Source organism: Lathyrus oleraceus, chromosome 6 (assembly GCF_024323335.1).
Source record: "Lathyrus oleraceus cultivar Zhongwan6 chromosome 6, CAAS_Psat_ZW6_1.0, whole genome shotgun sequence".
NCBI classification, from domain to species: Eukaryota; Viridiplantae; Streptophyta; class Magnoliopsida; order Fabales; family Fabaceae; genus Lathyrus; species Lathyrus oleraceus.
In genome coordinates this window covers 50,648,684-50,675,298 of record NC_066584.1, presented here as the reverse complement: position 1 = coordinate 50,675,298, position 26,615 = coordinate 50,648,684, and the positions used below count along the sequence as shown (strand labels likewise).

At 33.9% G+C, this 26,615-nt stretch overlaps 2 protein-coding genes across 4 annotated transcripts; one reads left to right on the top strand and one right to left on the bottom strand.

The window, feature by feature from the left end:
- Positions 1–6,004: 6,004 nt before the first annotated feature.
- Positions 6,005–11,076, bottom strand: LOC127091824 (probable UDP-3-O-acyl-N-acetylglucosamine deacetylase 1, mitochondrial). Of its 3 annotated transcripts, XM_051030534.1 has the most exons (8): positions 10,955–11,076; positions 10,716–10,828; positions 10,520–10,632; positions 9,575–9,781; positions 8,588–8,689; positions 7,912–7,976; positions 6,609–6,753; positions 6,005–6,337 (listed from the first exon to the last, which is right to left on the bottom strand). In XM_051030534.1, the coding sequence occupies exons 2-8, from the start codon at positions 10,795–10,797 to the stop codon at positions 6,284–6,286; spliced, it is 768 nt and encodes a 255-aa protein (XP_050886491.1). In that variant the 5' UTR covers positions 10,798–10,828; positions 10,955–11,076; the 3' UTR covers positions 6,005–6,283. The 3 variants fall into 3 exon arrangements, with proteins under 3 accessions (XP_050886491.1, XP_050886489.1, XP_050886490.1); XM_051030532.1 differs by having other exon boundaries at positions 10,520–10,828; XM_051030533.1 differs by having other exon boundaries at positions 10,716–11,065.
- Positions 11,077–19,269: 8,193 nt separating this feature from the next.
- Positions 19,270–23,098, top strand: LOC127091823 (uncharacterized). Its single transcript, XM_051030530.1, has 10 exons — positions 19,270–19,500; positions 20,217–20,458; positions 20,545–20,610; positions 20,729–21,073; positions 21,146–21,398; positions 21,543–21,600; positions 21,708–21,794; positions 21,911–22,042; positions 22,258–22,396; positions 22,697–23,098. Exons 2-10 carry the CDS (start codon positions 20,382–20,384, stop codon positions 22,914–22,916), a joined length of 1,377 nt encoding a protein of 458 aa, XP_050886487.1. The 5' UTR covers positions 19,270–19,500; positions 20,217–20,381; the 3' UTR covers positions 22,917–23,098.
- Positions 23,099–26,615: the final 3,517 nt, after the last annotated feature.

Genomic DNA, 26,615 nt, shown 5'->3' with positions numbered 1-26,615 from the left:
CAACACACTTTTGTAACCTTGATTTCCAAGACATCGCTCCCTTGCAAAAATAATCATGTATCCATAAGTAGATTTTCTAGACACAATATCTTCGGTCATTTTTTCATATGTGTAGGCATCTAACACATGATCACCACTCTCAAAGCATAAACACAGTGCACACACTGGAAGTACCTCTAAGACATCCGAGAATCCACTCCACAATTTGCCAATGATCTTTACCAAGATTAGAGAGAAACCAACTAACAATACCATCAACATGAGTAATATCGGGTCTTATGTATACCATAACATACATCAAACTACCAACTGCAAATGCATAAGGAACATTCTTCATATCTTCTTTGTCTTTTTCACCTGTAGGACATTGCTCACAATCCAGTTTGAAATTACTAGCAAGTGGAGTACTCTGAATTTTTTAATTGCTCATGTTAAACCTCTCTAACACCTTCTCAATATAATTATTTTGAGAAAACCACAATTTACCTTTCTTCCTATCACGAGAAATTCTCACGCCAAGGATTTGTTCTGCAGGACCCAAGTCTTTCATTGCAAAGGACTTTCTTAACTTTTTCTTTAAGCTTTGAATTTTTTTAGTTTCATGATCAACAATCAACATGTAACAAGATAATAATATAATAACCATCCGAGAATTTCTTCACAAATACACAATGATCAGCAGTAGTTTTAACATAATTATTTCTTTCCATGAAAGAATAAAACTTTCTGTACCATTATCGTGGAGCTTGCTTTAGGCCATACAAATTTTTCTTCAATCTACAAACAAGATTTTCTTTACCTTTGACTTCGAAGCCCTCAGGTTGCTCCATATAGATCTCTACCTCTAAATCACCATGGAGGAATTAGTCTTCACATCAAATTATTCAACCTCTAGATTCAAGCTAGTTGTTAATCCCAACACAACTCAAATAGATGTCATCTTCACCATAAGTGATAAAATCTATTCAAACTCAATACCTTTTTTATGATTAAAATATTTCACAACCAATCTTTCTTTGTATCTTGGTTTAGATTTATTCTCTTCAGACTTTATTTTGTATACCCATTTATTCTTGAGTGCTCTTCCACCCTTAGGCAATTTAACTAGCTCAAATGTGTGATTCTCTTGCAAGGAATTCATCTCTTCTTGTGTGGCCTTCAACCAATTTTATTCATCAACATTTGAAATGGCTTCTTTGTATTATTCTTGCTCTCCATTATCAGTGATCATCACATACTCATATGGAGGATATCTTTGAGAAAATTGACGTTCTCTAGTAGATCTACTCAATTCATATTCAACCAGTAGCTCAGGTGGAGCCTCTTCAACTTGCTTATCATGATAAGGTTCTTGGTCATTGGTTACATTATCATCATATACTAGTATATCTCTCCCTCAGCAAAATTTTCACTCGAAGGTTTTGGCTCAACATCGGTGTAACTTCTACCGTCATGTGTTTGGCTTCTCTATTTTATCAAAATCTTCAATAGTGTAGTATTCAAGAAATATCACATCACAACTTCTGATAATTTTCTTGTTCATTGAATCCCACAATCTATAACCAAACTTTTCATGACCATAACCTACAAAAACATATTATTTAGATCTTTTATCAAGCTTGGATCTCTCATCTCTTGGAATGTGAACAAAAACTATGTAGCCATACACTCTCAAGTAACCATGAGAGACATATTTCCATGTTCATACTCTATTCGGAACATCACCATCAAGTGGAAAAGAAGGAGAAAGATTGATCAAATCCACTGCAGTTCTTAATGTTTCACCCCAAAAGGCTTTTCATAACTTTGCATGAGAGAGCATACACCTGATTTTGTCATTAATCGTACAATTCATTCTCTCTACATCTCCATCATGTTGAGGAGTCTTTGGAACAGTCTTCTCAATCTTGATACCATGCTCTTTACAACACTCTTCAAATGGATCTCTATATTCACCATCATTATCAACTGTGACACATTTAAGCTTCCTTCTTTTTTCTCTTTCACCACTTGCATGAAAGTGCTTTAAAACAGTGAGTACCTGGTCTTTATATTTCAATATAAAAGCCCACACTTTTCTAGAGTGGTCGTCAATAAAAATAACAAAATATGATGCTCTGCCTAAAGATTTACCATCCATCATGCAAAACATCAGTGTGAACTAAATCTTGAGTATTTGGCCTCCTATGAGGACCATTATTATTAAAGGAGACTCTATGTTTCTTACCAAAAAACAATATGTGCATGTTTTTAGAGGAATACCTTTCACTTGAGGAAAAAATTCCTTTGCAAGAATATTGAGACCTTTCTCACTCAAGTGAACAAAGCGTGTATGCCATAAATCACTATATGTGTCTTTAGCTGCATTCACTTTCTCTTTGCATAGCTTTACATGCACCATGTAAATAGATGTGATACTTTTCTCCTTTTCTACCACTAGTGATCCTTTGGTGATCTTACACATGCCACCACTACCAAAGTAAGTGTGATAACCTTAAATATCCAAGGCTTTGACATAAACAATTTTAGATGAATATCAGGAACATGTCTCACATTCTTCAATTTAAGCTTGCATTCAACGCCAATTTCAACCCAAACATCTCTCATACCAACAATTTTACAAACTCCTTTATTTCCCATTTTTACCGTTCCAAAATCACCAATAGTATTAAGATGAGAAAAAATCATGCCTAGGAGTAACATGTTACGAGGCACCTAAATCAATAATCCAAGTTGAATCTTGGCATGCAAGGTTTATTGAATTATGATCATAAACAATGTAATCATCGATGTAATGTGTAGCTATTATTGTGTCTGTATCATTTTTCTTCTCATTACCTTCATTTTCCCCTTGAATATTCTCTTTTGTGAAACATGTAATTCATTTTTACGTGTCCCTCATTGCCATAATTGTAGCATATAGTTTTTTTTCTAGTTTTTGAATTGCTTCTTGACTTTTCGTGACTCTCGGATTTGTCATGGTTATGAGAATTTCTGATTTTTCTTCTCCCCTTAACTCAGTAACTAAAGCTTCATATTGATTAGGAGTAACGATCAAACCACGCTCCTTTCTTCTAACTTCTTCATTAAGCATGATATCTTTAACCGTTGACATTACCAGTTTCCCATTCGAAGCTAAATTAGTAAGTGTTACAACAAGAACTTTCCAGTTATCACGCAAGGAACTAAGTAGTAATAAGGCTTGCAACTCATAATCCAATTTAATATCAGTAAATGCCAATTGATTCACAATATTCTGAAACACACTCATATGCTCTGTCTATAAGTCACCATCATTGTATTTCATATTAACCAGTTTTTTGATTGAACATGCTATATTTTTCATGTTCTTGGGCTCATACAACTCTTTTAATTTATTCCACATGTTCTTCGCATCAGTTTCAACTTTAACATGTGGATATACACTCAAGTTCAACCATTGTCTGATTAAATCAACTACCTTTCGATCCATCTTCTTCCATTCAACATCAAACTTATCACTTGGTTTACCTTTTCCCCCCTAAATAGGATCATACAAATCTTTGTTGTATGACATATCTTCCACGAGAGCCTTCCAGAGTGTATAATTAGTAGATTTGAGCTTAATCATATTGGGATCTTGATTTTTCTCCATTTAAAATGCACAAAACAAGTCAATCAGAACTCTAGGTACCACTTTGTTGGGTCATAAAGGGGTCTGAGGATTATCACATTGGATTTTAGGAGCATCCACACAAATGAGAGAGGCGCCACATATTAACCAAAAACCTTAAGGCATTGGGTCTATGGGTCTTCTCACTTATAAAGTGTTCAACATTTACTTTTCCATCCGATGTGAGACTCATACTCACACTTGATATACCAACAATCTCCCCATCAAGTGTGAGTATACTTGCATCGCCATTGGATGGCCTCAACGAAACACGTCGCCTGAACACCCTTGTCAGGAAGAATTTTGATACAATGAACCCTAATTAAACTAGACTCTGATACCACTGTTGGATCATGAGGGGGTTTGAGGATCATCACATCGGGTTTTAGGAGCAACCACACAAGTGAGAGAGACATCATATATTAATCCAAAACCTTAAAGCATTGGGTTTATGGGTCTCCTCACTTATAAAGTATTCAACATTTATTTTTTCATCTGATGTGGGACTCATACTCACACTTGATACACCAACATTATAGAAGTATGGATCTTACAAATCTTACATTATGTGTTTCAAACATTCCCAAATTTTTAAAAGACCTTGGGATATGTGGTGATATTAATTATAGTTATTTTCACGATTATATGAATAGTAGGATGAAGAGAAATATAATTATGACCTTACGTGTCGGTAATTCTTAAGTGAGTAAGGCTGATGAGGTTCATGAGAAGGTAGGTAGGTTTTTCACCAATCACTTCTCATAACCCTCCCTAGATAGGTCGACTTTGAGTTGAGTTGATTTCTGGACAGTTACTCATATTGACCGGGAAGTAATTAGTTCCCCTTTCCTACTTTTCAAGATTGATATTGTGGTTATTGGGTCTGGTGGGAATAAAAGCCCAAGTCCATATGATTTAACTTTATTTTTTTTAAGAGGTTCTAACCACCCATTATAGAATATGTTTGAGTGATGTTTGATCAATTTTTTGTAACTGCCGCCTTACGTAGTTCTTTCTCTCTTTTTTATTGTTACCTTGATCCTTAAAGTGGAGTTATTGTCCTCACCTACCTCAAATCCTTTATTCTAATTGGTTGTCTATAGTTGGTAATTAAAGTGTTAGCTTTAAGACTTACACTGTGATAGATATGATTATTTCTACTAATTAGTATACTTTCATTAGAGGTCGCCTTTTGATATATGAAGTGGTGGTTAATAATGAGATCCCTGATTTTGCTAGAAATGATAAAGTAGATTTTAAGAAGACTTATGACTCAGTTAGTTTATTTTTTTCTTTATTATATGTTAGCCAAATTTGGTGTGTCTGGATGCTTGCTAGCGTGTTTGCTAAAAAGTTGGAACGTTTTGGTTAATGAATATCCTACACAGAAAAATTAATATTTAGAGAAATTTAAATAAGAGGATCTTTTAGCATGTTTCTCTTCATTTTGGTTGTTGAGTGCTTGATCAATCTCTTTAAGAGAGTCGTTGATTTTTTATTTTTTTTAGTTTTAAGATGGGTACATCTAAACCTGTGTTTTCTCGAATGAAAAGCATCTCTTATTTTTATGATTTTTTTTTTATAATTTAAAATTGATCATTTAAGGATTAGTAAAAAAGTCTAATCATTTAAGTTTTTATACGGAAAAAAATCCAATGTATTAACATCTTAATTCATATAAGACCAACTCCCTCCAAAAAAATATATATAAATTCTTAGATATTTATGAATTTTAGTAGGGTATCGGTATTTTAGTATAAATTAGTTTAAATTTTTAATTTTTTTAAAAAGAAAAGAAAAGAAAAAGGTGAGGTGGCATTATATACCATTATTTGATTGGATAAAGATACCGTATCCATCTAAATTAAAGGATACCAGAGTGTTCATCCAAAATAATACTTATAGGACCAACTTAAAAGAAGAAAATGAAAATAAAACTTCAACGAAAAAGAAAAGACAATCTAAAACTTTAAACAAAATTAAGAGACGTTCACAATTCACATTAGTTTTGCCGAAATTTTAAATTGTCTTTTATCAATTTCAACTTGAGCAGGTTTTTATTAAAACTTCATTGTTACGTCTACAATGGAAGTGGTAATCCGCAGATCCTGAACTTTATCTTAAGGAAAGGTTGGCTTACATTTCAAGAAAGTCTCAGCCATATCCCATTTGTACTTGTTTCAATTGAAACTTACAGCAGAAGTTACCCTAAGAAATATAGTAATTTTTATCCTCAGAGTATGTATTCTAGTGCTTGGTTGTTACTGTGGCAATTTACCAAGTTCAAGCACAGATTACTCCTTGTCAATATCCGACACCAATTCAATAAAGTAATAAAAACACACATTTACATCTTTGCAAACTAATTTTACACAAACACTCTCAATGATTTGAGATTTTACAAAATTTCTGCTTGGACACTTTCATCCGAAGCTGATGAAGTGATGTCAGCAATAATAAGGGAACTAGAACTCCTCCAAGTATTGGCTGTTTCCTAAAGAGAGAAAGAATGAAAATAAACAAAACTATGATAAAGATGTCTATACATTTAAGCATCCCGCCATGGAAGCCAATAACTCAAAATAAGGTTGAACTTCCACAACAAATTCACCAAAGTTTGCAATGGCTTCTTTAGGTCATTCCCATCAGTTGGCGAGTCAAATCAACATGCAATGCATGGCCACCCTGCATATAGCATCAATTGCATTAAAAATCATACTCGTCTCAGGTCACAGAAGATACAGCACCAGCACTTGTGACCTATGAAGCACACACACCCAAACACGACCCTCACACCGACACGGCGATGCCGATAATAATTTTAAAAAAATGAATAAATTAAACATAATCACAAGTGCCGGTGCAGCTGTCTGTGCTACATAGCTTGTGACGCGTTAAAAACCAAACTGATAAATCAAAATTGTATAGTATTAGGAGGAGACTGAAAGGCACAGACCTTGTAAGCTACTATGTGTGCCACAGGGAGTCCTTGATTACCAAACTGAGCTAAGAGTGAGAGATCGCCAATTAGATCTAAAATCTTGTGACGACATGGTTCATCACTGAAACGAAGAGGTGGATTCAACCAACCTTTACTAATACTGCAAAAGAAAACAGTAATAATTATAAAACGATATATTACCAACAATAGAATAAGAAAAATAGAACAGAATTCATTGGATTGGTAAAAGAGAAATGAAGGTCTATTTGAATGGTAACAGATCCGCTTTATATTATAGTGACTACAACGGGAAGAGAAAAAACAGAAAGCCAATAGAAATGAGCTCAGGCAATTTAAAAGTGACTTGTCTCTTCCAAATCCTAACTATAGCCCAACTCATCTTTCTCCTTTGTCACTCTTACACTACCAATCCCCATTCACATACGGAACCAAGACCACTAATAGACAAATCTCAACTGCTTATTGGTTTTATTCTTTGAGATACAACTACAACAATCAAACTTTATCAAACTTTATCCCACTAAATGGGGTCGGTTACATGGATCAAACTATGCCATAATATTCTATCAAAAACCATGTTTCTATCCAACTCGTTAATCTCAAGATCTTTCTTAATTTCTCTTATATTTTTTCTAGGTATTCGCATACCTCTGCCTCTAGTTGTTTGACTATCATCCATCTGATCTACTCTCCTTCCTTAATACAGAATCTACAGATCTAAACCACGGTAGCACAAAAGCTAGACTTACCTGCTTCTTAAAATTAGGGTGAAATAAGCAACAAACATGCGGCAGCAGTGGACCACTGAGTCGCCAAACATAGGTTAAGTCTATTTTCTACCATCTTTTCTACTATGGATGTTACTCCAACACTCTAATTTTGTCATTTCTAATATGATCTTATTCTTTGAGATAAGGGTATAATTTATTATATGAGTCATGCAAAAGACTCAAAACCATGTCTTACATGAGAAATTAAATGCCTACGAAAACTTTAGCATGGTAACCAAGTTATAAATACCATAAACAAATAGTGCCATACTTGAGGAATTAATGACCTACATTAAGGATCTAGCGCTTAGATTTATGGTCCTACTTTCATGGACCTAAGCTTAGAGATACGTTTTTGTAAATGTGCATAACTACAAGCATGGAATTTTGGGAAAATTCTAAGGAATCATTATTGCTGCATAAACTATGCTTCAGAATTTAGTATAAGCTATTAAAATTGATAGGTAGCTATTAGAAAGGCGGGCATTAGGAATGGTTATAGTACAAAATTCTAACAAAGAAAATACCTGCACACAATGGCATTTTCTAGAGAACCCCCTTTGATAAGTCCAGCACTGCGCATTTGCTCAACCTGCAAGATATTTTAAAGCGGGGTATCCAGTGTTAGTTGCATGGCGTCAAACATGTACAACTAAACTACTAACAGATTCAACGGGTAAGAAAATAGGAAAAAGATTAACGGTCAATCAAATGATGGATTTTATTGATACAATTCCAAATTCCAATCAGGGTGACCAGAACCATTAGAATACACCACTGATGAAGACTGATCTGAGAGGTCCTCAACAGTGTTATCAATGGTGGATTAGGGAAGTCAGCCAAAAATCAACCATATAAACAATTGTGTTGCAGCATATGGCAGAAACATGGCAAATATAATAGGTGTTGCGTGTAGCAAAAAATCTGCCATGCTATAATGCCATGTCGGAAATTTGACAACACTGCTCCTCAGCAACTTTCTACAGAAAATTGGTTTTTGATGGAACACGGTAGTTTCAGTTATCTATTTGGCCGACCCCACTTAGTGAAATAAAGCAAGGTGTTTGGGACATCTGATTAAACTTACAGCCTAACACATACATGTGACATCTAAAATAATAAATAGTTTTCCACTAAATAACACGACAACAAAAACAAGCTAATAACTAAACTACACTAGAAGTGGATGACTTCATAACTAACCTCCTCATAGATGCAGAAGGTTCTTGATGATGCTATTTGCATGGAATAAACCAAATCATCCAAGGGGGGTGTAGAAAACCATTGGCAGCCAATAGCAGGTGCCTGCAGCCCATTATTCAATGTCAGCCAATAGCTATACAAAACCTTTTGAATGCAAAAATTTAGCTGATTTGTTCTTTAGTATTCTTTCGGAACAAGTTAAAAGTTCTGATTCTCATGCAAGGGTGTAATCTTGATGGGGAATCAACTTATCATATTCTATTGCATTAATCCTAAGGAAAATTTGTTACTACGGCTAGTTTTTACAAATGCTCAAAACTAATAAATTTGATATGTTCTTGGAAAGACTTCCAATGGGAAAGACTTTTAAAAAATTGTAATGGTTATTAGTCCAATAAACAAAGCTTCAAACTGCTATACATACTTTAATACCATATTTGGTTTCTACTTTCTTTTTCATTCTCCTTTGGTAGCTTTAACTGAGAATTAGTTTTTGCAATAATACAATGGTTTAAAAAGGCTTTAGTTTTTGTTCTTGTTGTTGGAAGCTTTAAGGTTGACACGTTGGAACACAAAATGAGTATTGTGGTTGCGTCTCCTCGGTGCTTTCTGTGTGCCGCATACTAGTTAGTGGCGGAAAAATGAAAAATCCAAGAAAGCAGAAGTGTGTCCAGTAAGAAACAGAGAAAGAAAAAGATGAAGATTTTCTTATCTAAAAAGGACTGAGAATAGCAGCTTGTGGTCTATTTCTCATGAAGAATTAGTATTACGTACAATCTTCTTTAAAAGACGTGTAAAATTTACTATTTCACTCTTAGAAAATTAGGTAACACATGAAAGTAGATGGAAATCTTTTTTTTAATTTATAAATGTCCAGTAAGGATAGTGTATTGAAGAAAAAAGAAAGTATATGAAAATCTTTTAATGCCATATGCTAAGAAAAATCTTGATGAATATTCTCAATCCAATATATCTAGCTATGCTTACCTGTGAAAAGTTTATGCCATAAGTTACTCGAACCACTTCTGAGGGAAATGCAGCAATAAAAGAATCATTCCTCCAAACATGCACTGGTTCATTCACATGTGGAGCAATTTTCTCACAGCTTTTTCCATCAATATCAGTTGCTGTCTCTAAACCAACTTCGTCCAAGGCTTCCACCCATTCCCTTGCCGACCCATCAAATATAGGAATCTGCACGAGAAATTAAGGAAAACAATACTATTACTTCCGAAGAACAAAATGTAGGGGACGAAGAAAAAGGTTGAGGTTTTAATTATAGATTACTTTCTTTCCACAAAAATTGCAAATGCTATCTTTATTTTGATGAAACATAGCCTAAGAAAATGGATGTGAAAAATACAAACAGTACTATCCTTATAGAACTAAACACAAAGTACAGCCATTATCAAAGATCTATGGTAAACTACGAAGGCCTTTTCTTATATCATATATGAAATACATGAAACTGTAACATCTCATATATTATGAAGAGTTCATTCAGAGCTCATTTGTGTTTATTAATTATATCGTGGCATAAACACTTAAATTTTTATAAAAGCAGTGTCGTCGATGGTGGTTGCGGTCCATGGCAGAGAACCCAAATCCCGCCATACCGACTGCTTTGTGGCGGCGTTATAGCGGATTATAACAGAAAAACCTGCAATATCAGCCGATATTTACCATTGCAGCGAGCCCAAAAACCATCACGTATATCCGCCATGGCGGATATTTAGTAACACTGAATAAAAATAACTTATAACATGTCCATCAGTTGTTTCTAACTTATTGAATAAACAAAGGCTTAAAAAGAGTTTACTGAAAAGTATCTCTCAATAAACTCACCAAGGTTCAAATTCAGTATAAGATTGAATAGAGTCAGAACTAACCAACAGAATCAATCAATAAAGTCACATTGGATTATCTTTTTACCTCGGCCTCATTATCTTGATCATCCAAATTCTCAATCTCGATCCTACAATTATCAACACCAGCAGCTTCCAACGCAGAAAGCAAATGCTCCACAGTCCGAATTCTCAAACCATCTTTACACAAAGTAGTACAAAGAGGCGAAACCTGAGCAAATTCAGCAGAAGCAGGAACCAAATTGGAACGAAAATGGAAGTACCTTCCTTGACCTGCGAATCCAGGACACAATCTGACCGTCGAAACCTTTCCGGAATGCAAAGAGATTCCCTTCCGCTCCACATATCCTGCTAGGGTTTGCTGAAGCTTCCCGGTCTGCACAAAAAATCACGATGATAGGGTTCTGTTTGGCTTCGACGAAATGATTGAAGTAGGTTTGTTTAGTGAATAGTTGAAATTTGAAATGAAGCAAACAGAGGATAAGAGATAGTGAGTTCGAACGGGCTTCCAGGTGACGAGTTTTGATGATCGGAGAGCGCTGAGAACAGTCATTGCATTTGCAGCCAGACAGGGAAGTCAGTCACTGTGCCAAGAATTTAAATTTTTGATGGTTTAAGTTCACGGATATATTTATTTTCTTCTGTATTAAACTATTAAATAATAACTTTTTTAAATGTATAAAGTAAAGATTAAATTATTTCAATTTATTTTTAAGGGCTTAAATAATTTTTAAGAATTTTAAAAAAAATTAAGATTTAATATATGTTTTAATCCCTTAACTTAATTTAATTTTCTGTTTTAATTTTTTAATTAAAAAGTGTTATAAGTTAGTTTCTTAATTTCACTTTTATTATCTTATTTAATATCTTCCGTCAATTTTTAGAAAAAAGAAATCTTAAATTCTGTTGATGTGGTGTGACACCAGAACTTAACTTTTTTTTGTCAGAAATTAATGGAAGGGACCTAATAAGGTAACAAAAATAAAGTTAAAAGACTAACTTGTAGTGTCTTTTTAGTTAAGAAACTAAAGCAAAACATTAAATTAAGTCAAATGACTTGATAACTAGTTATGCCTAAAAATAATCAAGTCATTCAAATAAAATACCCTAATAATTAATATTTTAAATTATTTAACAAAGTAATCATGTTTCAAATAAATAAAAAATCGTCACAAAGAGGATGCGTCAATGCTATTGGCGCGTGCACTCTATTTTTAACTCATGCGCCATAGCATCTGGTGCATGCACTAGTGTCGTGCCAATGTTATGGATATGTGTTTTGGGGACTTAAGAGGAGACGACAGAACCTCTGACGCTATGTGTATTTGATTTATTTATTCTTTAATTAGGTGGATTGACAATGTTATTGGATTTCGTAATGTTGTGGGGTTGGTTGTTGGGTGTATCATGACGAAGTTCATAGGCGTGGGTTGATCAAATACCTCGAGTCAAACATAAATTGTGTTGTTGTGACTGATTTATATTAATTCATATGATTTTGAGTTGATCTAGCATTGTCTAGCATGATAGGTTCGTTTATGGTTTGCTGATGTCGGTGATTCCATTGACGACACGCCTCCTTAGTGAAGTATCTCCAATCGGAAAAAATTCACTGAGCATCGACTCTAAGTTGATGTCATTGTCCCAAACATGTCGGAGGATGTGAGATTTGTTAATGCATATTGAATTACAGCTTGACACGGTCACTATGGTACTTCTCTACATTAGTGAATCTGGTGATTTTTGTTTTTGCAGTCCAAATTGCAGCATCCTCGGGATTAATCTCATAATCGATACTCAGATACGGCCTCGAGATAAACTGTAGAGGAAAAATACATTATTAGATTAGTAAATTGGTATATTAAAACTTAATTAACGAGATGATGAATTGTTTAGTTGTAATACATTTCCTGGTCCAAGGTGATTTCGAAGATTTCGACAGACCGTTATAACGTGTTTAAGATATTTGTTGTAGTTCATCCTTCTAAAGGATCACATAAACCGAAAATAGTGAGAATAAATTATTTACAGTTATTTGTAGTATAAAGTAAATAAGTAAAAATAATGAGATAAACTTAATTTGTCGCGTAGGGGAATATGAATCTGTTCTCGTTGACAGAGAGTAGTGACGACATTCTCGACCAACTTCATTCTTTGAGAAGAAAAAAAACACAAGAATAAAATGAACAAGTACCTTTATTTGTATTTTTACACAAAGAACTATATAGATGTGACAAAACTAATGAACCACAATTATATGTTCATATTTTATTTATGTCTCTTAACAAACATAAATACATAATATTTACAGTAGTTCCAGAAAATAAAAAGTTATCAAATAATATCATAATATAACACTGAGTTTTAATTATTGTTTCATTCTCGATCGAATCTTCGGTTAATATATATATATATATATATATATATATATATATATATATATATATATATATATAATGTTTTTAAGGTACTTTAGATTAATACATTGATCTCTTGTCGTTTCTTCAAACAGATCACCCAAAAGTTGCTCACATATTGCGTTGTCTTGGTTAACTCGACCATTAACAACCTTACCTTCAATAAGCAAACCCAATAACATGTACACGTCCTCTAGTGTGACGGTATATTTACCGATATGAAGATGAAAAGTGTGTGTCTCGGGTCTCCATCTTTCTACCAATGCGAGGATAAATTTGTAATCAATAGAGTATGAGACTATGTTGAGTAGATTACCAAAACTGGCAAGTCGTAAATACGGTTCTACCAACTCGTCGTATGAGACATATTCATGTACACGACAACAAAATATCTTTGGATCATAAAAAAAAATTAAGGAAAAGTAACACATATAAAGAATATTGTTTTACAAAATTTTAGTAATGTAACGAAAAACATATATTATTGTGAAATAAGAATGTACAAACTCCATAATGTTGTTGATGGTTCCTCTATGTGTATCATCCATGGTCAATAAAGTCATATTTTAGAATGTTTATGTGTGTTTGTTATTGATAAAAAGGATTACAGATAGTTTGTTTGTTGATGATGAAAATGGATTGAGTTAGTGTGGTATTTATGGATAGTTGAGAGTTTCACGTGTTAATGGTTTTGCATGCAAGGCAACACTCATGCGCCAATATTTTGGGTGCACGCTCCAATTTTCATATGCGTCAATCAAGGTTCATGTGTTACTGGTTTTGCATGCAAGGCAACATTCATGTGCAGTGTCTTGGGTGTACGATCCTATTTTTCTTCATATGTGTCAGTCAAGGTGGCGAATCCAGGGTCATGCATGCAGGGTCAGACTAGATTCGTCAACGTGGCAGCTTTACAAGCTAGGGTGGATAGGTTGGCAGCATGTCATGCATGCACCATGTAGGGGGCAGAACTTTACGTGACATGCCATAAGTAATGACGCCTATGTATAGGCTATAAGGTATGCACCAGACATAGTGGTGCATGAGTTCATTTGGCCCATGCTTTTTTTCCAGCTATTAAGCGCATTTGTCTACTTATCTGAACCAAGTTACACTACTATCAAACCAAAATAAACTGCTAGCAAACCAAAATATACTACTAGCAAATCAAAATTTTCACAAAATGGCTCATGTACCTTAATACATTATCAATGCTCACATCAACAGTGAGACATTTGACTGTGAAATATATGGTTTTAATTTTTATGACACCGACATTACCCAATTTATAATAAATAGAATATCAAATTTCTCGCATTTGAAGGAGAGAATAGATGCGAAGTTGCAATTTGGTCCAGTGTCACAAATCATTTACAAAAAGCCAAATACTTTTGCCAACAACCAAGTCAAAAAATTTCAGCTAAAGGTTCGAGGTGATGAAGATGTTCAAATTATTTTTTGAACTCATGAACATTTTGGGTTCAATGATATTGAGTTGTACATTTTACTACAATAACATTAGTTGTCTCAAATCATTAATTTGTCAGAAGTTTTTTGCGAAACTAACAACGACGAACAAGTCGAAGTCGATGTTGTTGACATGGAAGAATAAAAATATGAGATATTGGTTTATTATATGGTGAACGATGAGTCCGTAGACCACGAGCAAGATCCATAACCTTCAATCCATGTGTATTATATGCATGAGCACATGACAAACTTGAACTTTGATGAAGATGAACCATCATCAAATATATTTTACTATCTGTATATGCAAACAAAGGAAGCGTTAAAAGTGAGAGACATGTTTCACACAAAAGAAAATTGTGTGAGAGCTATAAAAAAGTTTCACATGGAAATCTTAGCTTATTATATTGTCGACCGCACTAATACGAAAAGGGAAGATTTCGCTCTTGTGGGCACCCCCTCTGCAAGAATCTGTAATCACATCATATTATGTGGTTGATGATAAAAGTGAGTTTTCACATTATGCCTTCTATGCGGATATTAAGCCAATTAATGCAGCTGAAGAATTGAAAGACTCAAGGTGGATGAAAGTTATGATGGATGAGATAAAATCTATATAAGATAATGATACCTAGTAACTAGTCGAGTTTCCAAAAGGGAAGAAGGTAATTGATGTGAAGTGGGTATACAAAGTCAAGCTGAATCCAAAAGTTGGAGTACTCGACACAAGGCAAGACTTGAAGTCAAAAGGTTTCTTCAGAAATAAGGAATCAATTATGTTGAAGTCTTTGCACCAATAGTTAGAATCAAAATAATTGGGTTGGTTATTGGTCTAGCCAATATGCATAACTGGTCGATAGGTCAGATGGATGGGAAACATGAATTCCTAAATGACCCTCTAGACGAAGAGGTGTATGTAACACAACTAGTTGGGTTTGTGAAACATGACCAAGAAAGGAAAGTATACAGATGCATAAAGCCATATAGGGATTGAGAGAAACTCTAGGAGCTTGGAACAAGAAGATAGACAGATTTTGAAGAGAGAACGAGTTTGAAAAATGTTCGACATAACATGGTATGTATATTAGGAGAAGAAGGAGCGAGTTACTTGTAATATGTCTTTATGTCGACGACATGTTGATAACAGGCAGTTGCAAGAAGGAGATCGAAGACTTAAAACATGACTTAAGTAAGGTGTTTGAAATGTTAGACTTGGGAAATCTCTCATACTTCCTTGGTATAGAATTCTACAAGAGTAGTAGAGGTTTAGTGATGCATCAAAGAAGATATACAGACGAAATACTCAAGAGATCTAAGATGCAAGATTTTAACCCAACTTCGACTCCAGCTGAACCCAAATTACAACTAACAAAAGATTCGACTGAAGATAATGTCGATCCATCGCAATACATAAAACTTATCTGATAACTTTTATACCTCTTTCATACAAGGCCAAATTTAACTTATTGTGTAGTCATGGTCATTAGATTCATGCAGAAGGCAAAGGTATTCCATCTTGGAGCCACCAAGAGGATACTAAGGTATCTTAAAGGAACACTCGACTATGGTATTTTATTTCTTTCAGTCAATGAAGGAAAAGAATGCTTGCTTGCGGGCTACATTAACTCTAGTTGGTGTGGTGATGTTGAAGATAAAAATTCGACAACATGAAATGTGTTCATGTTAGGTGGTGCGTCGGTCGCATGAAGTTCGAGAACAGAACTAGTGGTAGCTTTATCATCGTGTGAGGCCGAATACATAAAAACTTCACTATGTGCATGCCAAGCAACATGGATGATGAATATAGTCGAAGAAGTTATAGGGAAGAACCATGGAGCAATGACCATGAAGATCAACAACATGTCTGCTATCAACATGAAAAAAAATCTGATACCACACGGAAGAAGAAAAAACATCAAAATGAGGTTCCATTACCTAAGATATCAGGTAGCAAATGGAAGATTCAGCCTGGAGTATTGCAAATCAGAGAATCAGATTGCAAATATAATGATGAAGGTTGTGCAGGTCAAATTGTTCTAGAGATTAAGAACCATGATGAATGTAGATAGCTTAGACACAATGAATTAAGTGGTGTGTTAAATATTATAATTCTTTGTGTCGAATTCAAAATAGTATGTTTATATTCGATGGGTATCAAAATTAGTTTGTGCCTAACATAATAAGTATTTTCTATATTTGACATAAATTCAAATGTAGCTTGTCGAAACATGCGTTCAAAGCATGTAGTTGTCGAATGAGTCAGCATAGTCGAAATAGTTAACTTAGCTTAGTTTTAGTTGAGTTAGTTATTTTGTGATTACTTGAAGTTCAAGTAATCTCATCTATAAATATAAATGAACTTTATTTCATTTGTAATGTAACAAGGGTTTTACACTGTGTAGTTTTTGAAATCACAATTGTGAGTAACACAAATTATAACAAACACTTTGAGTGCATTTTGCACAACAATATACATTCATCTTCTTCCTCATGAATTTATTTTTTCTATCACTTCCAAATTGCATTGTTTTCTTCTTTCAAATTCTATGTGTAGCGTAGAATCATATTATACCCAAGGAATGGTTATTTCACCTAAGTAAAGGATGAAGAACAAGAGACGTGATCAATCGGTGAACTTGCTTCTTGTTTATCAAGATTGATTCATTTAACTTTAATATTGGAGTGTTGGTTTGAATATGGAGTAATTTGTCTAGAAGAGGGGTTGAATAGACAATTAAAATCCCTTCGATTGGATTTAAAATCAGATTACGCAAGCGAAAACGAATATGGGAAAACTTGTGTTTGAAAAGGTTTTAAGATATTGGAAGAAAATTTATGTTATACATACACCAAAGGTTCGTAATGAGGTAAAATACAATGTAATGACTACTGGTTAAAGTTTCAATGAGATGTTTAAACACGTTAACTATTCTTCAATTTGAAAGCAACTCTAATTTCAATTCTCATACAATAATCAATTAACAAGATTCTTTCGAAGAACAATTCTAATTAAACCTAAAATTTTGAAAATAAAGACTACGAATGCAATGAATATAAACAGCTAACCCAAACATGCAATTTTAAATGAGAGAGAGATTGAGAGATTGAGAGATAGACACACAGAGGAGAGAGAGAGAGAGAGAGAGAGAGAGAGAGAGAGAGAGAGAGAGAGATTGCACCAGGATATATACTAGTTCACTGCTATCGGCCTCGCAAACACCTACATCTAGTCTTCGATGGTGAACCACCAAAAATTTATTTCTTCCATTAATATGATATTTGAGTTTGATTCGTGTTACAACAGTTCAGATAAGCAAAAGATAAACTATAACAATTTAATTTATCTTCTTCCTTGTTTCTTAATAGAAATTGTTTGTAACTAGCTACCACTACTAAACTTTGATTTTTACCTAAGATCTTGATCTTCAAATTTTGATAGATTCCAATCTTGATAAATTTTTCAATCTTCACTCAATCTTGAAATTAAAAGTCTTAAATCATTCTCTTCAACAAGTTGACAGATCCACAAAAAAACTCCACTACTATGGAAAAAAATTCATTCTTCTTTTTCCTTCTAGAAATTTCAATCTTATGAAATTTCCAAGATCAAAATACCTCTTTGCAAAAATCTACACACTTCTATGAACAATTAGATCTCTAATGGTTCCCCATAATTAATCATCACACACATAAGAGAATGTTTTCCATGAGCACGATTAAGATGAATATTTGAGAGTGAAAGAAGTTGTGTTTACAAAGCTTTTTCTAACTGGACAAAAATTTGACCTCGTGTGAAATTAAGAAATGAAACCCATATTTATAAATGCAAGAGATGATGCACAAGAAATAAGTAAAAAAGAACTAAATGAATCAATTCAGTATTTCCATGACTAAATTCAATTAGGGCAATTGACTTGAGTCGAGTCTGAAATGAATCAATTCAAATTAGCATCCCGAATCAAGTCACAACCCTTACTGAATCAATTCAATTTGAAATTTTAGACTCCTTACTCATTTCAAATTTGCTTATGACTCGATTCGTGCAAACAGAACCAAAATCAACTTTAAAGGCACATTCGTGAATCAATTTATAAAATCCTTGACTCGAGTCAAAAGTTACAAAAACCTTTGAATCAAACAAGAAAAACTTCTGAATCGATTCAAACAGCTATGACTTTTAGTGAACTTAACATAATGCATGAACAACATTCTTTAACATGTGTTTGATGATTAATAAGCAAGAAAACTCAAAATAAATAATAAATGTAAAACAAAACATCAAAATAACAACATAATCGATATGCTGATAAAGAGCAATTTCATAAAGTTTCCCCAACATATATTACTAAAAAAAAGAGTGGCAAGTCACTCTATATCGACGCATTTATGTAACAGAATAATTCCATATTAAATTAATATCGACGTCTTACTAAAAAAGAGCGGCAAGCCTACTCCCCGTGCGTATGCACAGACATATTTATTTCTAACAAATGAATTACATAAAAATTATATGTTTCATATAATTAGATATATTTATACTGAATTAATATCGATTTTTACTTTAAAAAGAGCAACAATTAAGGGTGGAAAAACAGACTCAGTTCATCGACCTGTCCGTTTTGTTTGTATTTTTTCACGAGACGAATCAATGTATTAGACTCACACCCTTTAATGTGTTTACTCCGTCCCATCCTATTTTTATGTGAGATTAGACAAAGTTTTTAGCCCACACCCATAAATATATTTGTATTTTATAAATTTTTACAGAACAAATTTAAACAAGAAGAACATGCTTTATAAATTTGTAGGCATGGTTACCAAATAATTATTGTTCGTAAACCTTTATGAACTATAAAACAATGTATTAAATTAATTGAGATTAAAATTATAGAAAAAAATTGAATTAGTTAGAGATATGACTAGTCTACATTACATTGTAGTGAATATATTGTCTAACTTAAAAATTGAGGAGCTTAAATAAGAAAAAAATACATGTAAGCCAAAATTAAAAAATGACATGCAGCCAAACGCGCCCTAAGCGATGTACTAGGTTGGGTTTTGCGTGGTGTTTTGTTTCCCCCGTTTTCTGCACACTCCAAATCAACGTCTCTGTGGAAAAGTTCTATCGCCGGCGTCGTTTTTGTCGAAGTCTTCGTTGCCTCAGGTACTTCTCTCACGATCCTTCTACTTCTTACTCGCGCTTTCTTAGAGATATAGCTTTCGTCAAATGTTTATCTTCTATGCTACTTTTTTTTTGTTATATTAGATATGCAAATTTGAATCAGTTCTTAATTTGTTGGTAGTAATATATGGTTTTGTGGTTTTAATAAATTAGTGATTAATGAGTGATGCCTTTGTTGTGTTTGATTAATTGACTGAACCAAATGAAGCTGAACTAGACTTTCCCCATTGTGAAGATTATCTTGGTTTATTTGGTTAATAAGTGTGTTTACTGTTTGGTGTGTTTTTCTCTTGTGAATACATCAAATGGTTAAGTGTGTGCAGCTTATTGCAATGTAATTGTAACTTATTGAGTTCCTCTAGGGCGTCCTTAACAAGACCCTTAATCAAGTTTGTACTTTATTTATTTGAGAATTATATATTACAGTCTATACTTCGAGAACATTTTGAGTAGTCTATCACTAACATAACTCTGAACAAATCTGATTAGTAAAGATTGATTTCATGTCATGCTTATATAATCAAGCATAATTAAGGATGTATGTAATAGTTGGATTTCCAATCCAGGCTGGAGATATAGTTTGAACCAGATTTGTATTCCTTGCAGTTTTAAAATCTCAATATCTTCTACACAAATGAAGGGGGACACTGGATGTATGAACTGAATACAATTTTCTTTCTGTTTGTTTCTGTATGCAGGTTTCCTTATTCGACTACGTCTCTTGCAGTTACACCGCTAATACGTTGACTTTCTCTGTTGACTTGGCTGACCTTTGGTTTATACGACTATGAGAAAGTCTACTGAAAACCATAATTTGAGGCTGTAAGCATTTTTCCTGGTGAAGAAGCTACCTAGAAAGCAATATGGAGACTAAGCACTGCAATTTCTGGCTTCCCAACAAAAACAGATTTTGTGCAAACACCCTTCTCAATGGTTCCTTGTAAGATTTAGTTTTTCCTTTCTTTCTTTCTATCTATTATTTGATCCATTCATTTCACTAACATTCTCTCATTTCTATGCACCCAGATTCTGTGGTAATCATAATTCAAGGCCTGAAGGCCAGTGGATTCAATGCCCTGTAGACCCTTCACAGTAATTATTCTCTCCTTCTCTCCCTCTGTCACCTGTAACTGTCATTATCAACCCATATCCATTATTGTAATCTTTTAGATCGTTTTTATTTGGTTAATGTCCTTTCATCATTTGACAGTTCAGTGCTTGAGCAAAACCTCAAATGGCATGTTAAGCGGTGTCCATTGCTAAAACAGGTTCGATCCCTATCTGACCAACCTTTTTATCAAAAAGGTATCAATGCTGGTTCAGATGGAGAACAACAAGAGGAGGAAACTTCAGGGATTAATGATTCAAGATTGCCCACTATGACCGTTTCTTCTGAAATGAAGAGGAATGCACTTCGTAGGATGAGTGTGCTCGAATTCTGCAATTTGATTGAGAAGGTTGAATCTATTCATGAATCACTGTGTAAAGATATTCAGGACTCGTTTCAGATGCCAGATGTTTGCAGTCATTGGATTAAAAGCAAAGAAGAAGAAAGGTAGCTTTTGCCTTGAATTTAACCCTTTGTTTGACGGGTTTGGTTTCTATTTCCAACTTGAGTATTTTGCAGGAAATTGCCATTTCAGGAGAAACATATAATGCAGCAGGCATCTATTGTGGGAAATTTGGAAAATTTTGGTGTATTGAAGAATTCTCTTAGTAGGAAACAGTCAACATGTGAGGAACCAGTTAAGGGGAAGGATGCTGGTGTTTCTACAGTCATTGAGTTTGGAGCTGGTAGAGGGTATTTGACACAGATGCTTGCAGATTGCTATGGAATCACTAGAGTTTTCCTCGTTGAGCGTAAGGCGTACAAGTTGAAGGTGGGGGACTTAGACCTAGAACTGTTTTTACCAAGTTCTAAATCATGATTTTCATATTTGGAAATGTTCCTGAATATTTGAACTTGCAATGATCTTTAATTTTTCATCTGTTATTTATTTACGCCATGCCAATGCTATTTCTAGGCTGATCGATCCTTGCGACAGAATGAGAGCTTGACGTTAGAGCGTTTGAGAATTGACAGTAAGGGTCTTCAGTATTTTTGTTTTATAAGATATTTTCTTCTTTTTTTTATAAATTTTATAAGATATTTTCTGAGTCCGATAAAATTCAAAAATCCAACTTTGCAGTTGAAGATTTAAATCTGAATGCTGTTGAGTCTTTGCAAGGAGTTCCATTTCTGGCGACCGGTAAACATCTATGCGGATCTGCAACAGGTAATTTTGGCCGCTTATGCATTCTGATGAAATTCAGTGATTGTTTTACTGATGAATACATAACTGACTGTACAATTTTTTTAAACTAAAAACCGGTTATCAAAATTTTCCCTCAGATTTGACTTTGAGATGCTGCTTTCCTGAATATAGAAAAGATAGTAGTGAACAACACACTACTAATATTAGTTTTGGAGGTTTAGCTATAGCAACATGTTGTCACCATCTTTGCCAGTGGAAACACTACACAAGTAATCTCCTTCTTCTTTGCTTGTGAATACTATAGTTTGTATATATATATATATATATATATATTATATATATATATATATATATAATATATTATATATATATATATATATATATATATAATATATATATATATATATTATATATATATATATATATATATAACCTCTCTTCGATAACTTCTGGTTACTAGCTAACTGTTATTGCGACCTTGCAGATAAAGAGTTTTTCTTAGATTTGGGAATGACAAAGGAAGAATTTCATGCCATTACATGGTTTACCAGCTGGGCTGTAGATGCTACTCATGATTCAGATCTTCCTGATACTACTAATTGTATAACGCATTTACAATCAATGTAATCCTTCTGTTCTCTAATCATTAATTTTGTCATCAAAATCCATCCTAACGGTCCATTAGTATTTCAAGCCTTGTTATTAAAGGATCTGACTCGTCTATAATGTACAATTTACTTTAGAGTGTAAAGTAAGTAATTTCAACTATTGATGAATAAATCAATGGTTGATGTTACATGTAAATCATTAGTGTAGTAAAATATCAATAATTGATTTTCTCATCAACTATTAGAACTACTTACTTTAGAAGAGTTGAATAAGTTATTGAAACCGATATATTAAAAGCTGTGTTTTTGTTGCAGAAAGGAGCAAGGTAATGGATATACAGATGGAGTTGAAAAAATTATTTCAGAAATGGAAGCAGCAAAAAGAGCAGCACTGGGATTTAAGTGCAAGTGGATCATTGACATAGGGAGGTTGATGTGGTTAAGAAAACTTGGATTAGAAGCGATGCTTGTCAGATATGTTCAGCCAAGCATTTCTCCTGAAAATCATTTATTATTAGCTAAACCTTTGAATTGATTATCTATACCCTTCTCTTCTTTATCTTGTAGCCTTTGTAGACCTTGAGCTAAATTTTTTTGTCAGGTTGATAATGTAGTTTCCTAATGTGCTGAACTAAAACGAGGATCACATTAAATTGTTACCTTGGGGATTGGGAATGCATTGTTTCATGGATTGAAATGGAAGTGTTTGATTTTTTACCCTCTCTTTTTCTCAAGGATCACTATGGATGACAATGCAACAAATTACACACACGCGAGTGGTTGTGATATATGGATAGTATAACAAATGATTGGAATTAAAACTCAACACCCTTAAGCAAATTGAGATGCGTGTCAATAGTCTTGGTTCAAACAAAGAATGTATTCTTCAAAGAAAAGGATATTGTGTTATTTTATGTTATAAATTAAAGTTAAATATGTGGTATTCTCTTCAACGAGGGAGTTTTGGTTTATCTACAATAATTTTTTTTTTGTTGAGATTTTTTCTTATAATTTAAAGAATTTCGTTGTTGAGATTTTTTCTTATAATTTAACTCGGTAAAAAATCTTCATTTTTGCTTATGTGGCTGTCTAAGTGTTTTTTTTAATATTTATTTATTTTATAAAATTCATGTGGATTTTTTTTATTTATTAAAAAGACACTAATGTTCTTTGGATCGATTGATATCGACAGTTTTACGCTCGACCACAAGCTCCACTAAATACCACTCTAAAGGAATAAACATCAGCCTTTTCATGTCATGGTGGACAATGCATCCCACTTTGCACTCTTCATGAAGATATCGCAATCCTCAAGAAGCCCCGACAATAATTTTTGGTCAACAGACAATTCTAATGGTTTTTGATGTCTCCTTAGAAGACTTCCAAGTAATATGTCAATTTAAAAATTAAAGTTAAGATATCATTGGTTGTTGCAACCCAGTATCCTCTGCTTAACATGAAAACTTCATTTGAAGAAACACATATGAACATTTTATCGAGTATATCATAATTGCAGATTAAATTACTTTAGGAAGTTCAAGCCAATTCAAAAGCAAAATTCTATAAACAAGAACAACTAAACCTTATCCCACTAAGTGGGGTCGACTACATGAATCAAGTTCTGCCATAATGTTCTATATGGAACCATACTTTATCTAAATTGTTATGCTTAAGATCTTTCTTAATAACTTCTCTTATAGTTTTCTTAGGTCTTCCTCTATCTCTAATTATTTGACCCCTTTCCATCTGATCTACTCTCCTTACCACAAAATCTAAAGATATTCTTTCTGCATGTCCAAACCACCGAAGTTTATTCTCCACCATTTTTTCTACTATAGGTACTACCGAACACTCTATATAATATTGTCATTTATATTCTTATCATGTATAACCTTACCACACATCCAACGCAACATCCTCATCTCTGCTACACTTACTTTATTATCGTGTAGATTCATAAGCGTCCAATATTTTGTCTCATACAACATCACATGTCTTACTGCAGTCCGATAAAAAATTTCTTTCAACTTTAGCGATACCTCTCTATCAAATAAAATTCCTGAAGCTCGAATCCATTTCAACCACCCAGCTTCAATTCAATGGTTTACATCCTCGTCTATTTCTCCATCATTTTGTATTACAGATCCAAGATATTTAAACCACATGACTTGTGGGATGATATGGTCTTCAAATTTCACCTCTAGGTTAAAAATGCTTCTTCTTTTGCTAGCCTTACATTCCATATATTTCGTCTTACTTCTACTTAGACGAAAGTCATGCGTTTCTAAAGCTCACATCCAAGTCTCCAACCTCTCGTTTAAATCCTCTTTCGAATCTCCCAATAGGACTATATCATCTACAAAAACCATGCATCTTAGTGCTAGCTCTTGAATATGCTCTGTGAGTACATCCAAAATTAAAGTAAAAAGGTAAGGGCTCAGGGTTGAACCTTGGTGCAAACCTATTGTAATGGGGAAATCGCTTGTCTCTCCACCTTTCGTCCGCATACTAATCGATACCCATGCATACGTATCTTGGATAGCTCGAATATATGCAATCCTAACCTCTTTCTACTCTAAGGCTTTCCATAGAATCTCTCTAGGCACTTATCATACGCCTTCTCTAAGTCAATAAAAAATAAGTGCAAGTTTTACTGGTCCATCCGATACCGCTCCATCACCTGTCATAGTAGATATATCGCTTTCATGATCGACCTCCTAAATATATAACCAAATTGATTCTCAGTGACTTGAGTCTCTTTTCTTAATCTTCGTTCAATCACTTTTACCCATAACTTCATGGTATGACTCATAAGCTTAGCCCCCCTATAACTTTCACAATTTTGTATATCCCCCTTATTCTTAAAGATTAGAACTTAAGTGTTTCTTCTCCATTCATTCGACATTTGCTTTGACCTCATAATGTTGTTAAAGAGTATGGTAAGTCACTCAATACCTCTATCTCTCGGAACTTTCCACACTTCAATCAGTATGTTGTCTGGCTCAACCGCCTTACTGCTACTCATTCGTTTCAACGCTTCTTTTACCTATTGTTTATGAATCTGATGGTAATAATTATAGTTTTGATCCTCTTCTCTAATGTTGAGTTTTCTAGATTCTGGAGAGATGTCGTATCCTTCATTAAATAAATTCTAGAAATGCGTCTTCCACTTATCATTTATATCATTTTCTTGAACCAAGGCTTTACCTTCTTCATTTTTAACACACTCCACTTGATCCAAAACTCTTGTCTTTCTTTCTCTTCCCTTAACAAGTCTATATATCGATTTTTCTCTCTCTCTCTCTTGGTTTCTAACGATTGGTATAATCCGTCAAAAGCTTGGGTTTTTGCTTCACTTACCACCTTCTTTGTCTCATTCTTAGCTTTCTTATACTTATTCCTAGTTTCGACATTTTTACACTTAGACAATTCTTTAAAATAAACCCTTTTAACTCTAACTTTTCTCTAAACACTTTCGTTCCACCACCACGATTCTTTATCCCTAGGTCCAGAGCCTCTTGATTCTACTAATGTCTCTTTAGCTAATTTTCTAATCTCTTGGGCCATTTTGTTCCACATATCATTTACACTTCCTTGTGGTTGCTCAAACTCTCTCTCCAACATCTTATGTTGGAATCTTCATCGCTTTTCACCATTCAAATGCCACCACTTAACTCGTGGCACTCCCATGCGACTTCTTCTCTTAACTCTCTGGATTCTTACATCTGTGACAAATACTATATGTTTGGTAGTCATGCTCTCTCCCAAAATAACTTTACTGTCCAAACAAATCTTCCTTTTTGCCTTTCGAATAAGGAAGAAATCTATCTGAGAACATGTCATCCCACTCTTATACATGATAACATGATCCTATCTTTTTCTAAACTAGGCATTATCTATAGTAAGATCAAAGGCCGAAGAAAACTCTAAGATGGATTTATCCTCCGCATTTACCTCCCTGAGGCCAGACCCCATACGTACGCCTTCAAAACCTCTTTCTACGCTCCCTACATATCCGTTTAGATCCCCTCCTAGAAAGAGCTTCTCTCATTGGGGTATATCCTGAAGTACTCCTTATAAATCCTCCCAAAAATTTACCTTAAGGTGTTATGCTGACCCAACCTGAGGTGCTTAAGCACTAATAACATTAAAGGTGTCTTGTTCCACTACCAATTTGAAGGCTATAATTATATCTCCTACTCTTTTCACATCCATAATATCCTTTTTCCACTCC